This window comes from Choloepus didactylus, chromosome 3 (genome assembly GCF_015220235.1).
Source record: "Choloepus didactylus isolate mChoDid1 chromosome 3, mChoDid1.pri, whole genome shotgun sequence".
NCBI classification, from domain to species: domain Eukaryota; kingdom Metazoa; phylum Chordata; class Mammalia; order Pilosa; family Megalonychidae; genus Choloepus; species Choloepus didactylus.
Genome location: NC_051309.1, coordinates 191,671,043 through 191,687,131, shown reverse-complemented (window position 1 = coordinate 191,687,131; position 16,089 = coordinate 191,671,043). Strand labels below are relative to the sequence as shown.

Sequence of the window (16,089 nt, the reverse complement as noted above, 5' to 3'; positions counted from 1 at the left end):
TTTATTGTCTCATGGTTTCAGAGGCTAGAAGTCCAAAATCAAGACATCAGTAAGGCGATGCTTTCTCCCAGGAGTCCCTGGTGTCCTGGAGCTGGCTTGCTGCAGTCCCAGGGGTTCCTTGGCTTACATCTCTGCCTCCCGTGGCATATGGCTCTCTTGCCCTCCTGTCTTCTTTTCCAGTTTCCACTGACTTTCAGCTTTTGGCTCCCCTGTGGCTTTCTTTTACTGTGTCTGAATTTCTTCTGCTTATAAAAGACTCCAGTAATACCAATCAAAGTCCACCCTGATTGTTTTGGGTCACATCTTAATTAAAATTAACATCTTCAAAATATCATATTTACGCATGAGTCCACACCCAGTGGAATACAGATTAAGATTAAGAACATGTTTTTCTCTGGGGTGCGTAATTCAACCTACCACTATATGGTATTGCATATAATGCACAGCAATCAAAGAGCTATTAAAAAATTAAAATTAAAACAAATTCAAGAAAATTTCCCATAAATGGCTCTTCTGACCAAGTTAAAAGAATCATGAAGCTTTAGGAAACTTGAAAAGGAAGGAGGGGGGTAGGCTTAAAGCAGTAATTACCATTTGCAGAAGGTGATAGTGTGAATGAGTTGGGTGGAAAGGGACAATTTTAGGCAAACTATCAGATTCAGTGGAAAAATAGATATTCTCTATGTCTTAGCACTGAAGTGAAGACTGCTGAACAGAAAAGCTTTGATGAATCATCAGGCATAGTGGTGAAGCTGAAAGAAAAAAATGATTACAAAATGATTTTCTTATTCTTCTGTTTATAAATTTTTTCATGTGGTGCTATAACAGTTATTAGACTATTTTTAAAAAGGAAGTTATATTGTTGCATCATCATACTATGACTCTATGAAACTTTTCTTAGCACCAGCAATGTCAGAGGCACACAGCCCCTTTGTTTACAACTAGTGCATTTTTTAAATGTGTACACATGATTCTTATGCTCTACCAATTTGGAATGCAACACAATGCTCTCCCATCACATAATACTTAGAATATTGTATTGAGTATGAAGGATGTAAATATATAATTTTCCTCACATTAATACTGGTATGAGATATTTAGAAGTTATAAATACTCCATGAAGTTAGAATACTGAAAACCAAGAATCCTTCTATTGGGTAAACATTAATTAATTAAGGATATACCTGTATTTTCGAGCTCTGCCCACTGATGAGTATCCAGGGTAATGTAATCAGATTAAACTAAACACACCTAATCCCAAATGGTGGTCTCTAAATGCCATTTTCCAACAAAAAGAATTAGAGCTCCTTGAAAGCAGAGATGACTCAAGGTATGGAGCAGAAAATAGACAAGCTGAGCTTGTGACAGCTAATCATGGCAGAGAGCTAAGAAGCTGATTGACTAATGGGCTCCTGTCATATAGGCACCAACATGTTAGGTCCCTAATTAGCCCACAATGGGATGATTAGAGCATTAAAGAAGAAATCAGGGTAACTGATTGAAGTTTTTATGTTCATAATTTTTACTAAAAGAAAGAAGGGAAGAAGAAAGGAAGGAAGGAGGAGGAAAGGGAGAGAGGATGAGAAAGCCAAAACATCTATAATGACAAAACAAAGCATGATCCTAAGTACTTTTTTGGTGTAAGTGTATAGCAGAAATTTTGCACTGACAGAGTCTGTACAGTTATGGGAATCTGCTTCAGAAATAAGTTGACAAAAGTACATGCATGAAGATGTTTCCTGGAGTGTTTGGAAAATATCAAAAATTGGAAGCCATTTAAATAGCTACCAATAGGAAAATAATAAATAATGACATATCAGTTTCCCTGGAATATGCAGCCACTAAAAGTAATGGAGCAGAACTTTACAAACTGTCATATCAAGATGCCCATAGTATATTGTTTAGTGGGAAAAAAGTAAATTTTAGAGTAATAAAAAGCCTCTATCCTGTTTTTTTTACAAAGCAGAACATTAGGTGATTATACAAATAAATGCACTTACCATACAAAAATTAAAAATCTGGAGAGATATAGACCATAATTCTAACAGTATTACATCTAGGATTAGGATTTCACAGCACTAGGGACTGAGAGGCAATATACAAGGAAACTTTCACATCTTATTTTATATACTTCTGTATTACTTTATAACTTCTCAATATCATTGTGAACTTTTTTATTTTAATTTTTTATTTTTTGTTAGAAAAGTTGTAGACTTACAGAAAAAGCAAGCATAAAATACAGAATTTCCATATACCACCCTCTTATTAACACCTTTCTTTATTGTAGTACATTTGTTGTAGTTGATGAAAGAACATTTTTATAATTGTACTATTAACTATAGTCCATGGTTTATATTAGGGGTTACTGTTAGTGTCCTGCATTTTGTTTTAATTCTTTTAAATCTTTATTCTAGTAACATATACAATCTAAAATTTCTCCTTTAAACCACATTCAAATACATAATTCTGTGTCATTAATTATGTTCACAAGATTGTGCTACCATCACCATCACCCATTAATAAAACTTTTCCATCATACCAAATAGAAACTCTGTATAATTTAAGCAATAACTCCCCATTCCCTACCCCCATCCTGGCACCTGGAAACCTATATGCTAGTTTCTATATCTATTAGTTTACTTAGTCTAATTATTTCCGATCAGTGAGATCATATGGTACTTATCCTTTGGTGTCTTACTTATTTCACTCAGCATGATATCTTCAAGTTTCATTCATTTTGTTACATGTATCAGAAATTCATTCCTTTTTATGGCTGAATAATATTCCACAGTATTATATGCTGCATTTATCCATTCATCAGTTTTTGGACACTTGGGTTTGCTCCCATCTTTTGACAATTGTGAATAATGCTGACATGAACATCAGTATGAAAATATCTGTTTCAGTCCCTGCTTTCATCTTTTGGGTGTATAAGTAGAAGTAGAATTTCTGAGTCATACTTAACTTTCTGAGGAACTGCCAAACTTTTTCAACAGCAGCTGCACCATTTTACATTCTCACCAACAATGAATGAGTGTTCCTGTTTCTCCACATCCTCTCCAACACTTGTTATTTTCTGTTTTTTTAAAATAGTAATAATTCTAGTGGGTGTGAAATGATACATTATGTTTTTGGTTTGCATTTCCCTAATGGCTAATGATGTTGAACATCTTCTGCTGTGCTTGTTGGCCATTTGTTTATCTTCTTTGGAGAAATGTCTATTCAAGTCTTTTGTCCATTTTTAATTAGATTGTTCATATTGCTGCTGTTGAATTGTAGGATTTCTTTATATATTCAGGATATTAAGCCCTAATCATATATGTGGTTTCAAATTTTTTCTCCCATTGTGTAGGTTGTCTTTTTACCTTCATGATAAAGTCATGTAGTGCACATTTTTTTTATTTTGATGATATCCCATTTATCTATTTTTTTCTTTTGTTGCTTTTGCTTTGGGTTTGAAGCTAAGAAACCATTGCCTAGTACAGAGTCTTGAAAATGCTTCCCTATGTTTTCCTTTAGGAGTTTTATAGTTACAGGCATCCACTTTAATTATTTTACAGAGGGCCATCTAGTTTTCCCATCACCATTTGTTGAGGAGACTCTTCTTACTCCACTGAATGGACTTGGCACCCTTGTGTCAAAAATCAGTTGGCCATAAATATAAGGACTGGTTTCTGAACTCTCAATTCAATTCCAATGGTCTGTATGTCTGTTCTTGAGCCAGTACCGTGCTATTTTTGAGTGTTGTGGTTTTGTAATAATTAAAGATCAGAAGTTGTGAGTCCCCCAACTTCATTCTTCTGTTTCAAGATGGCTTTGTATTTGGGGCCACTTACCCTCCATATAAATTTGATGACTGGCTTTTCTATTTCTTCGAAGAAGGCTGTTGGATTTTGATTTAGATTGTGTTGGATCTGTAAATCACTTCAGGTAGAACTGACATCTTGACACTGTTTAGGCTTCCAGGCCATGATAATGGACTGTTCTTTTTATTTACTTAGGTCTTCTTTAATTTCTTTTAACAATGTTTTGTAGTCTTTCTGTGTAGGGGGCCTTTACATAATTGGTTAGATTTATTCATAGATATTTGATTCTTTTAGCTGCTATTGTAAATGGATTATTTTCTTGAACTTTTTCCTCAGGTAGTGTATAGAACCATTACTGATATTGATTTTTGCATGTTGAACTTGTACCCTGCCACTTTGCTGAATTCATTTATTATCTTTAGGAGCTTTGTTATGGACTTCTGAGGATTTTCATGTCATCTGCAAATGGTGAAAGTTTCACTTCTTCCTTTCCAATTTGGATGCCTTTTTTCTTCTCTTGCCTAATTGCTCTATCTAGAACTTCCAGTATAATGTTAAGTAACAGTGAACATCCTTCTCTTGTTCCTGACTTTAAAGGGAAATCTTTCAGTCCTATGCCATTAATTACGATGTTAGTGGTGGGTTTTTCATATATGCCCTTTATCATGTTGAGGAAGTTTCCTTCTATTCCAAGTATTTTAATTCTTTTTATCAAGAAGTGGTGCTGGGTTTTATCAAATGCCTTTTCTGCATCAATTGAGAAGATTTGATTTTTTTTCCTTCATCTGTTAATTCTGTGTGTTACATTTCTTGATTTTCTTATGTTGAGTCATCCTTACATACCTGAGATAAATCTCACTTGATCATAGTATATAATTCTTTTGATGTACTGTTGAATTCAGTTTGCTAGTATTTTGTTGAGGATTTTTGCATCTACATCCATAAGGGGTATTGGTCTGTAGTTTTCTTTTTTGTTGTTCCTTTATCTGCCTTTTGTATGAGGGTGATGTTTGCCTCATAGAATGAGTTAGAGAGTGTTCCCTCCTCTTCAATTTTTTGGAAGAGTTTGAGCAGGACGGGTGGTAATTTTTGTTGGAGTGTTTGGTAAAATTCATGAGTAAAGCCACCTGCTCCTAGGCTTTTCTTTACTGGGAAGTTTTTGATTACTGATTCAATCTCTTTACTATTAATTGGTTTGTTGAGATCTTCTATTTCTTCTCGAGTCAGAATAGGTAATTTGATCTCAAATTAGAGAAATAACCTCAAAACTGGAGGATCTAGAAAAAAGAAGAACAAACTAAGCCCAAAGTGAGCAGAAGGAAGGAAATAACAAAGACTAGAGAGAAAGAAAACAGAGAATAAAAAACTAGAGAGAATTAACAAAACAAAAGGTTGCTTCTTTGAAAAGATCAGTAAAATTGTCAAACCTTTAGCTAGACTGACAAAGAAAAAAGAGAGAATTACTGGGAATTTGTCCATTTCATCCAGGTTATCTAATTTGTTAGTGTACATTTGTTCATAGTGTCCCCTTATAGTTCTTTTTATTCCTTGGAGTTAGTACTAATGTTCCCCTTTCATTTCTTATTTTAATTATTTGTGTCCTCTCTCTTTTTCCTTTGTCAGTCTAGCTAAAGGTTTGTCAATTTTACTGATCTTTTCAAAGAACCAACCTTTTGTTTTGTTAATTCTCTCTAGTTTTTTATTCTCTGTTTTCTTTCTCTCTGCTCTAGCCTTTGTTATTTCCTTCCTTCTGCTCACTTTGGGCTTAGTTTGTCCTTTTTCTAGATCCTCCAGTTTTGAGGATATTTCTCTAATTTGAGATCTTTCTTCTTTTTTAATATAAGCATTTAGAGCTATAAACTTCCTTCTTGACCCTGCCTTTGATGCATTCCATAAGTTTTGATATGTTGTGTTTTCTTTTTTATTCACCTCATAATATTTCCTAATTTCCTTTGTGATTTCTTATTTGACCCATTGGTTGTTTAAAAGTACATTGTTTAGTTTCCACATGTTTATGAATTCTCCATTTCTTCCTGTGTTATTGATCTGTAGTTTCATTATATTGTGTTCAGAGAAGATACCTTGTATGATTTTAATTTTTTTTTAATTTATTGAGACTTGTTTTGTGACCTTACATATGGTCTATCCTGTAGAATAATCCATGTGCACTCAAGAAGATGTACATTTTGTTGATATTGAGTGAAGTGTTCTCTAAATGTCTGTAAGGTCTAGTATGACTCAAGTCTTCAATTTCCTTATTGATCTGTCTAGATGTTATTGAAAGTGATATATTGAAGTATCCTATTAATGTAGGACCATCTGTTTCTCCCTTCAAATATGTTAGTATTTGCTCCATATATTTTGGGGGTCTTCTGTTAGTTGCATACATATTTATAATTGCTATGTTTTCTTGTTGAAAAGGCCTCTCTACCATATAATTACCTTCTTTGTCTCTCATAACAGCTTTTGACTTAGACTCTATTTTATCTGATATTAGCATAGCTACCCTCTCTCTCTTTTGATTACCACATGCATGGTATATTTTTTCCATCCTTTCTCTTTCAATCTACTTGTATCTTTTAATTTGATTTTTTGTATTGTACCATTTTGAGTCCCTTTTTCTGGACATATTTTTAAAATATTTTCTTTGTGGTTACCATGGTGTTAAAATACAACATCCTAAATCTAAAACAATCATATTTGATTTGATACCAACTTATTTTCAATAGTATACAAATACAGTTTTCCTACACCCCTTTTTCCCTACCCACCTTTTTTTCGTACTTGTTATAAATTATATCTTTGTACATTTTATGTACAAAGCCATAGATTTATCATTACTTTTTATACATTCACTTTTTAGCACCTATAAGTAAGAAGTGGTATTACAAACCAAAAAATACAACATAATAATACAGGCATTTATAATTACCCATACAGTTACCTTTATTGGAGTCTTTTTTTCATTTTGCTGCTCTGATACACTGTCTGAAATCTTTTCCTTTTAGCCTGAAAAACTCCCTTTAACATTGCTTGTATGACAGGTCTAGTGATAATGAATTATTAAACTTTGGTTAATCTAGAAAAGTCTCAATCTCCCCCCTTCCCCACCAAGTTTTTGAAAAAAAAAAAAATGTTGCTGAATATAAAACCCTTGGTTGGCAATTGTTTTCTTTCAGCACTTTATTTCATACCATTGCTTCTTGCCTCCATGGTTTCTAATGAGAAATCAGAAAATAATCATTGGAACACCCTTGTACATAACTCAATGCTTTCCTGTTGCAGGTTTCAGAACTCTAAATAGTTGTTTCAGTGGAGGGACTGATTTTTGGAATTTCCAACTCCACCATCTTCCCACAGTCCTCTATTTTATGGCTTTTTTACAAGCACGTATTGATTTTGTAGTGTATATCTAAGGAAATAGATGACCCCTTCTACATGATAGTTATCCAATTGCTTAACCCATCTATCTCTTCCAAAGGTGTCAGGCAGCAAACAAGACTTGCCCCACGAATTATATCTGGAATAATCACATCTGCAGATGCCTGGCTCAGCAAGATTTTCTTTTATCCTCTAATGCTGGAGATGGTAAGCAGAATATAATTTAAAGGCTAAATCAGAAGAGTCTATATTTTGGTTAACCAAATATTTTAATATTAAAACTGCATATACAATATTCAGATCATCATTCTTTAAAATGCATCTATAAAATTGGACATTTACTATTTCCTATTGGTAATATTTTAACTTCTGTGTAAAAGTACATACTCATCTTTGTTATACTACCTTTTAATAAAAAAAGAAGATGCTTTTGAATGTTTTGCACCACACCCAGAACCAGGGAAGTATACTAAGCATGTTATGACTGCATTTGCCTAGATTCTACTGATGGATTCCATGACATCTGTGGATCCAACAAAGAGCTGGATGAAGAAACCTGTCAATGTGTCTGTAAAGGGGGTCTCCGTCCTTCCAGCTGCGGACCCCACAAAGAATTAGACAGAAACTCATGCCAGTGTGTCTGTAAAAACAAACTCTTCCCCAACTCATGTGGGGCCAACAGAGAATTTGATGAAAACACATGCCAATGTGTATGTAAAAGAACCTGCCCAAAAAATCAACCCCTAAATCCTGGGAAATGTGCCTGTGAATGTACAGAAAATCCACAAAAATGCTTCCTAAAAGGAAAGAAATTTCATCATCAAACATGCAGGTAAGAAGTTTTCATGAATAGTTTTAATTTCTCTTGCTGGAAAGAGTTTCCTCATCCAAAAGCTGAAATACCGTGTCCAGGAGTGCTGTGACAAAGTACCACAATCCAGTTGGCTTAAACAACAGAAACTTATTGTCTACAATTCTAGCCTCAATTCTGGAGGCTGGAAGTACAAAATCAAGTGTTGGCAGGGGGTGGCTTCCTCATAAAGAGGAGTCTCCGTCCCATGCCTTTCCTCTGGCTCCTGGGGATTGGCCGACAGTTCATGGCGTTCCTTGGCTGCGGTGGCATCACTCAATGTCTGCCTCCATCACATGACTGCCTCTCCTTCTGTCTCTGTGTCTATATTTCATCTTCCTATGAGGACATCAGTCATATGTGTTAGGGATGACCCTGCCTCATCTTAACTAATAAGATCTTCAAAGATCCTATTTTCAAATAAGTTCCCAATCTCAGGACTGGGGGTTAGACATGAACAAGTCCTTTATGGGGGGGACACAATTCAATCCGTAACATTCTCTGGCTTATTCGAATGAGATCAGTCATCTCTAAATTCTGTAAGATGAGTTATGATATTTTTTAACCAACGTTAAACTTTCAGGAGACTGGGTTTACTCCCTCCAAAGCAAGACATGAGCCTTGGGGACCAAAACAGGATCCACACTCAGACTGGACTCTAAATCACTGTTGGAGAAGTGAAGTGTGATGCTCAGTCTGAGTTGGAGACAGATGAATAGAACAGTCAGTCAACTGTGGAGCATTTTCAAAATACATCCAGGCAATCCACACCTGCCCCACCAAAAATTATACCTGCAGATGTTATTTAGGCCACTGATCTAAAAGCGGGCAATTTTTGTATGCAAAACTTATAAACAAAGAATATATCATTTACTATGGAATTATAGCTGGAAATGAAAATGTTTAAGCTAATGATTTAATATAATTAGAGAAATAAATTAATATTTTTAAAAAGGTACACAAGACACATTCCTTAAATTTTGATTTGCTCCTTTCTTCACTTAATGCTTAAGCCTGATCTATGCTTTTGACATTATTCCCTCAGACATCCCTTGGAATATTGCTCCACCAGTCCTACATTCTCTCTTTCATACCTCTAACCTTCAACTCTACTTTCCTTTCCTTTCAGTTTATGAAATTTCCCAAATTCTCCTGTTTTATTTAAGTTTTACTGTGATGGTGAGCATACTCTAGCAGTCAGCCTATTTCTTTCTCTTCTAAATTGCTCAAAGACTAGGCATCTTGCAGTTGCTTCCACTTCTCTTTCATCTCCCATTTATTCCTCAACTAACTGTAATCTAATTGATGTATATTCTAGAGTTCTATGGTACAGCTCTGTTTAAGGTATTAGTAGCCTCTTTATTGCAAAATCTAATGAATAATTTTATCTTCATCTATCTGTTGCTTATTTGATCTTAGTCACCTTCCTGAATTCTCTCTTTTTTTTTTTTTTCAATTATAGGAGTAATGGGTTTACAAAATAATCATGCATAAAATACAGGATTTCCATATACAACCCTATTATTAACACCTTGCTTTGGTGTGGGCCTCTTTAAATATGAATTAAAAATTCAATAGATAAAGTATTCACATGACTTAAAATTTATATTTCATTTGTTTACAATTTAGTGACTTCATGAATGTTCATCATTACCTTTTTCCTCAGTAAACAGTCCATATTTTTACTTCTCAAGAGTTTTCTGTTCTTATTTTAATTTACATCTCTGATAATTTGTCCATACTATCATTTTAGTTACTACCTAAGGAGATGTCAATGAATTTAGATATGTCATTGATTATATTTTCTTCCCTAAGGTACTTTTTCCATTCAGAGTAACTTACTGGAATCAGAGTACATTATAGGAATCCTTTGGTTTCCTCTTTAGAATATTTTGAGACATAGCTATATTCCAATTTTATTTCCATATCTTTGATTACTAAAAGGATTTTTTTACAAAGGCACTGCTGTATTCAGAAAGATATCAGGTACTACATCACATTAAACCTTCATTTTGTATATTATCTCCTTCTAAGTAAGCTAGTATATATTGGAAAACATGAAATTTTTAATTTGGCAGACAGATATATTTTTCTACAGAATTCTTATATTAACTCAGTAGAAAAATTTCTATTGTATTACTCCTAATAGTAAACATTCTCTCAAAGGATATTATATTTACTGTACATTTTTCTAAGTGTGTAATTCCAAGTTTTGTGGAATGTGTAGGAGTAGAGAGATAATCTAATACTTGAAAAATATAAATACTCCTCATTTTCTCTTAGTATTTATTCCAAAAGTGTGGTGGACAGAGTATATGTTCTTTGGTTCAGCAACTTTCATTGATCATTGAGAATTTTGTGCTTGATTACTAAAAGAATACTTGTGGTCCTGTAACTGTTTACTTGTATTTCAAAATCCAATTTTCCTTTTCAAAAAAGATTAACATTTTAACTAGATAGACTTTCTTTTCTGGGGCAAAGAAACTGAAATTTCAAAAACAAATTTATAATGTTTAATAGCATACAGTTAATTTCCTTATGTCAAGTCATCTTGCATTTTTCCTTGTATATTCATTCTCATATATTAGACATACTCATCCTCCAAAAAGTTCTTCAACATTAGCTCCAATTCACTGGAGCAACATTATTGACTGATTGGCAGTTGTTCTAGTTTGCTCATGCTGCAGAATGCAAAACACCAGAGATGGATAGGCTTTTATAAAACGGGGGTTTATTTCACTACACAATTACAGTCTTAAGGCCACGCCTCCATGGGAACATCTCATCAAAATTATCTCCCACAGCTGGGTGGGGCACACTCCAAGCAAATCTAACCAACACCAAAACTTCTGCCCCACACAAGACTACAAAGATAATGGCATTTGGGGGACACAATACACTCAAACTGGCACAGTAGTGTAGCCTTTCACCATGACTCTGTACTGAACATTTAGGGTGGGAAGAGAAGGACCCACTGGTGACTATATTCCCTGTCCGTCCAGTCCTCCAGGCCATATTTGTTTCACATGGAGCCCAGGTGGAGAAGGAGGAGTTGGCCCTCCTCATGCAGCCAGCTGCCATCTAGAAAGACAAGAGGGAGGGTGGGGCTGCTCACTGAGGACCACAGTGCTGCCAAAATGGCTGTGTTTAATCTAAGTCCAGACTCCTGGGCCATGCCTATATGATCACAGTAAATCAGCAGACCTTCAATATGCACTTCCATAATTTCTGTTTTATGTCACTTTCATCCATGAAGCAGAGAGTACTTCAAAAGAACTAATGCTTACGGCATCCCATCCTTGCATTTGTTATATCAGCAAGCCAAACATGTTTTAGGCTTTTCCATTCCTCTTAAATTTTGTAATGCTAAGCCCAAACTTTAAAAGTTTATAAATCTAAGAGCAGTTTTTATGGTAAAATGAGTAATTCTGTTGTAGTTTGCCTCTCATTTAGCATAACACCAAAGGTCGTTTGTAGCATAATGAATTGATTGCCCCAGCCTTTAACAGAACTGTGCTCCTCTTCTTCTAGTTGTTACAGAAGACCGTGTACAAATCGACTGAAGCACTGTGAGCAGGGACTTTCATTCAGTGAAGAAGTGTGTCGCTGTGTCCCTTCATTTTGGAAAAGACCGCATATGAACTAAGACAGTACTATTTTCCAGCTCATCCATCATTTTTCTAGCATGGAGAATTGTCTGTGTTGCCACATTTAGAACTATCTATGAACAGAGACACCTCTGTGGGACCATGGTAACAAAGACAAAAGTCCATGTTTCCTGAACCATGTGGATAACTTTACAGAAATGGACTGGAACTCATCTTCAAAAGACCTCTTTTAAAGACTGGTTTTCTGCCAATGGCCAAACAGCTGAGGTTTTTCTCTTGTGATTAAAAGAAATGACTATATAATTTATTTCCACTAAAAATATTGTTTCTGCATTCATTTTTATAGCTATAACAATTGGTAAAGCTCACTGTGATCAATATTTTTATATCTTTCAAAACATGTTTAAAATAAAATGAAAATTGTATTATAACCTGGTAAGTTCAGTCCATTACCATCTTACACAATATGCAAAAACTGATACCATGAAGGTACTGATCTCACCCACTTTTTCTTCTTCTCTAATCAAATGCCAGATTTTGAATGCTACCAAAAAAAAAAAAAAAATGTGATTTTATCAAAGGAAGTTTCAGAGGGACAATAGTATGCTATTATATTTTGTGTACATTAATCTGTTACTCTATTTAATGGCTATAAACATTTTAGCATATGATACTTTTGAATTTAAAACCAAACTAATCAACATAGAATATAATATTTTATTAGATATGTTAGATAGTCTATAAGCAGTTAAATAGTCTGCTTGGCATGTCCATGTGATTAAAAGTTATTTATTAAGTGTGCTGGGAGCATTCAGACTCATAAGTTGGAATAAAATACTTCTGTATGTATTAAAATGACTTTAAAACATTTTGCTCAAAAGAATATTTTCCAAATAAAAATCATCTACTGACCAGCTAAAATACCTTTTGTGAGCTGAAGTGCTCCTACCCAACACATTCAGAATAACCTGGAAATAACACATAAATGCTCATATATATTAAAAATTTAAGTGAAGTGCTTGTTTTAAAAGGGTATCTCACAAAAATACTTTTCTCTGGGAATAGAATATCTAATATATTAGCATATTTTGACTGTTTAAATACAACCAAATAAATGGTTTGCTTTGACAGAGAATTGATTATATGCTAGTATTGATATAGCCACTGTATAGAAATAATTAGCCCTGAAAGGAGAAAAAAATCTATAGAGTTATATAAGTAGAATGCTAGAGAAGGCTGAAAATTTAATATAACATAAACATATTTTTAAATAGTATAGATGGCTAATCAGTACAATGCAAGTATAGTATCTATATGTTATGCTATAAAATAAATAATATTTTAAAATATTTAATTGGAAGACTGAAGCCCTAAGAATATCCTCTGGGCTTTTAATCCTGACTTTTAAAACCTACATTGTTTACTATATTCTTTAATTGGATGCTCTGGGCAACATTAAAGATATAGTTCATGAAGTAAGATTTTTCATGTATTGGGAAAGGAAGAAAAACAGTCTTCTGAAATTCTTTCATTGTACATTAATTGTCCATGTTCTTATTTTTTTTGGTAAATATGACTCTGAAGGCTTTAAGTAGAAAATATATGCATTGTACAGGCTATAGAACAGATATGATCTAGGTAATTTCAAACTTGATAACAAGAAAGAAAAAAATAAGCAAATTTATAACAGCAAATGGTTTACTTAAAATTTCTGTGAGAGGACAAATTCAAGGGTGATTATGAAAGAAATATGGACTCCAAGTAAACAGTCTCTTTCTGATGAGGAAGTACTATCACTTGTCCATGAAATGCTCATCATCTCTGACATTCAGCTGACTCAATAATTTTTCATTTCATTTAAGCCAAGATTAAAAGCAAACAATTATTATCTAATCTGGCAGTGCTGATATGGTCAATCATTTTTAGTTTCAAAAAAATTGTAAATATATTAATCTTTTTAGCTAATTTGGAAAAAAAAAAATCTATTCTTGGCTCCAAGTAAGCCCCATGAGGTTGTGTAAAAAATATTAGGACCTAGTACAATGACTGTTATATGTTATCAGCTGAAAAAGACAATCTAAACTGTGTGCTGACATTAATTTCTCAGAGTATAAGGTTAAACAACAAAAGTCACTAGAATTAAAGCTTGAAACATGTCAGAAAAATAGCATTTAAAATTTCCTTGAGGTGTAATAATTTGATAAAAAAAACAAGAGTAACATGGACAAAGAAAAGTCATTGCCAGAGATAATTTGCAAGCAATTTATGCGGACCATAAAAGACCCACTGCACTCCATTGTAATAAGTGAGATTTGGGAATGCCAACAAAGAAGCTGGATTAGAGATGCAGCTAAACAATTATTTAGAATATTAGCAAATGTCCACCAGCAAAAAGCAAAAACATACAGCAAGACTGAGACTGCTCATAGCCTCTGCAGATGAATCCCAAGATATTAATACGTCAATCTAAAGGATAAAAAGGGAAAAAAAAACTCTGGAAGTCTGCAGCAACAGTTACCATATCCAAATCTTGAAAAGCTTGTAAACAGAATTTTATGTGCAGAAACCCAATACTATCTATCAAGATTAAAACACTCAAAGAAAAAATATTTAGGTTAGCAGTTGAATAAGATTTAGCATTCCAATTTTTTTTTTTTTGAATTGGGTTTTGACACTTATTAATTGCTTAAGCGAAACAGATTCCATTATTATAATTTCTAAAAATAACTTTTGTCCTTCTTGGCCACACCACCCAAAACAGAAGTTTGGGTGGTGAATAAAAGACAGCATTAGTGGCATATCCGTAACGCTCTTCTTTAAGGGAAGGAAAAAGGAGGATCCATGTACCCCTGTGCACTGCAGGCATTCTTCAGTGGGAGACGGAATGCCCTGCTCTGAAGGAATTTCACCCAGTGGGTAAGAGAGGAAAAGAATTTACCACAGTTGAGAGAGTTCATATTACAGCAATTATCTGAGCATATTGCCAAAGATTTTGAAACTCCTCATATGGTTAAATAAGTTCCCGTGTTCACCCATTCATTTGGAGCCGGAAGCAAGAGCTGAACAAGGGTCTCTTAGCCCAAACTTTATCTTTGTTACTTTGCAATCCCCGAAGATCTGAGCTTTCATTAACAGGTCTTCCAAAGGATACTGTTTAGGGACTTTCCCATTTGAACTGGAAATAAGTATGACATAGAAATATTTCATCCTGCTACAGTAGAAGAGAGAGTATTGATTTTCCTGAATTTTGTATAGTAGATTGATTCTGGCAAGCTCTGAATAAATCCAACGATTGTACCCTAAGTGCTTGTGAAGTAATTGCTAATTTATCAATTCATGTGTTTTAAATTTTGGTATATTGAATATTTTTAAACTGAGGAATAACTATCTCTTAATTTTTGGAAGTGGACTTGTAGTTTGATTCTTTGAGGGTTTTTTTAAACCAAATTTAACATGCTCTTTTCTCATTGTTCCATAGCTAACAACTCCTTGTTTAAACAAGCATACCTTATTAGAATGAGCACTAGATTGGGAATTAGGAGTTAGGCTTTTAATCTTGACTTTATTGCTGAATCCCTGAGAAAATCACTGAAATCCTTTGAGTCTCAGCTTCTTAATCTGTGAAAAAAAAAAAAAAGGTGTTGGAATAAAATTGTGTATGAAGTCCCACCTCTAAAGTTACAAATTTGTACTACCCTACATGCAGAGGGAAATCAAAACCGAAACATTTTAAAGAATTTAAGGAAGTATCACCCTTGAGATTAGTGAACCCATTAGGAGGAAATATTTGTCTTCTAAAAATATTTAATATAAGAAATTATAAATGAAGATTCTGTCTCCCTGTAATTCCATTTATACTTCTTAAATCCTAATTTAGATAGCTCCAGCATCATTCTGCCTGATGTCTTCATATCAAAGGTAGTCATACGTGGACACTGAAAAAATTTCTTTAAACTGTTGGAAAAACTAAATATCTTGAAAAAAGAAAACCACAGAACTTTCATAAAATAGTAAAAGAATAAGACTACTTACCCACTGCTTCCAAACCTCAATCAGATGCACACATACTTTCCTTAATCCAGGCAAAGCCTTTGGAGCAGAAATCGACTTGTAACATTACATCTGGCATAATGATGATGAGATTTGAGTAGTTATTGGACCTGCATCACCAGGATCTAGCATCTGCAAATTTGTAAGTACAGAGGTAAAAAGGAATTCTATAAATAAAATTGATAATATTTTTTAAATGGAGAAAAAAGTTTTTGGGTATATTCAACACACATTATATGACTTTATTAAAAACAACATTTTTATGTGTCATTAAAGTCACGTAGAATTTTTTCATCATTTCAAAGCTGCACATCATCTTAGTCTTTTTGAAAATTAATTCTCCTATGTGCAAATGTTTTTTATTGGGGTTATTATTACACTTACAAAAATGTAG

General features: G+C 33.8%; 1 protein-coding gene and 1 long non-coding RNA gene across 4 annotated transcripts in view; one reads left to right on the top strand and one right to left on the bottom strand.

The window, feature by feature from the left end:
• VEGFC (vascular endothelial growth factor C) overlaps positions 1-12,247 on the top strand; it is a 117,424-nt gene extending 105,177 nt beyond the window's left edge. For both annotated transcript variants that reach the window (XM_037831051.1, XM_037831052.1), the window contains 3 exons: positions 7,288-7,394; positions 7,686-8,019; positions 11,569-12,247. In XM_037831051.1, the coding sequence (XP_037686979.1) occupies positions 7,288-7,394; positions 7,686-8,019; positions 11,569-11,683 (556 nt within the window). In that variant the 3' untranslated portion in view covers positions 11,684-12,247. The remainder of the gene's footprint in view (positions 1-7,287; positions 7,395-7,685; positions 8,020-11,568) is intronic.
• Positions 704-15,820, bottom strand: LOC119530037. Of its 2 annotated transcripts, none has more exons than XR_005216005.1 (3): positions 15,678-15,820; positions 15,153-15,263; positions 704-752 (listed from the first exon to the last, which is right to left on the bottom strand). It is a non-coding gene; the product is annotated as an uncharacterized LOC119530037 (long non-coding RNA). The 2 variants fall into 2 exon arrangements; XR_005216004.1 differs by lacking the exon at positions 704-752 and adding an exon at positions 10,841-11,118.
• Positions 15,821-16,089: the final 269 nt, after the last annotated feature.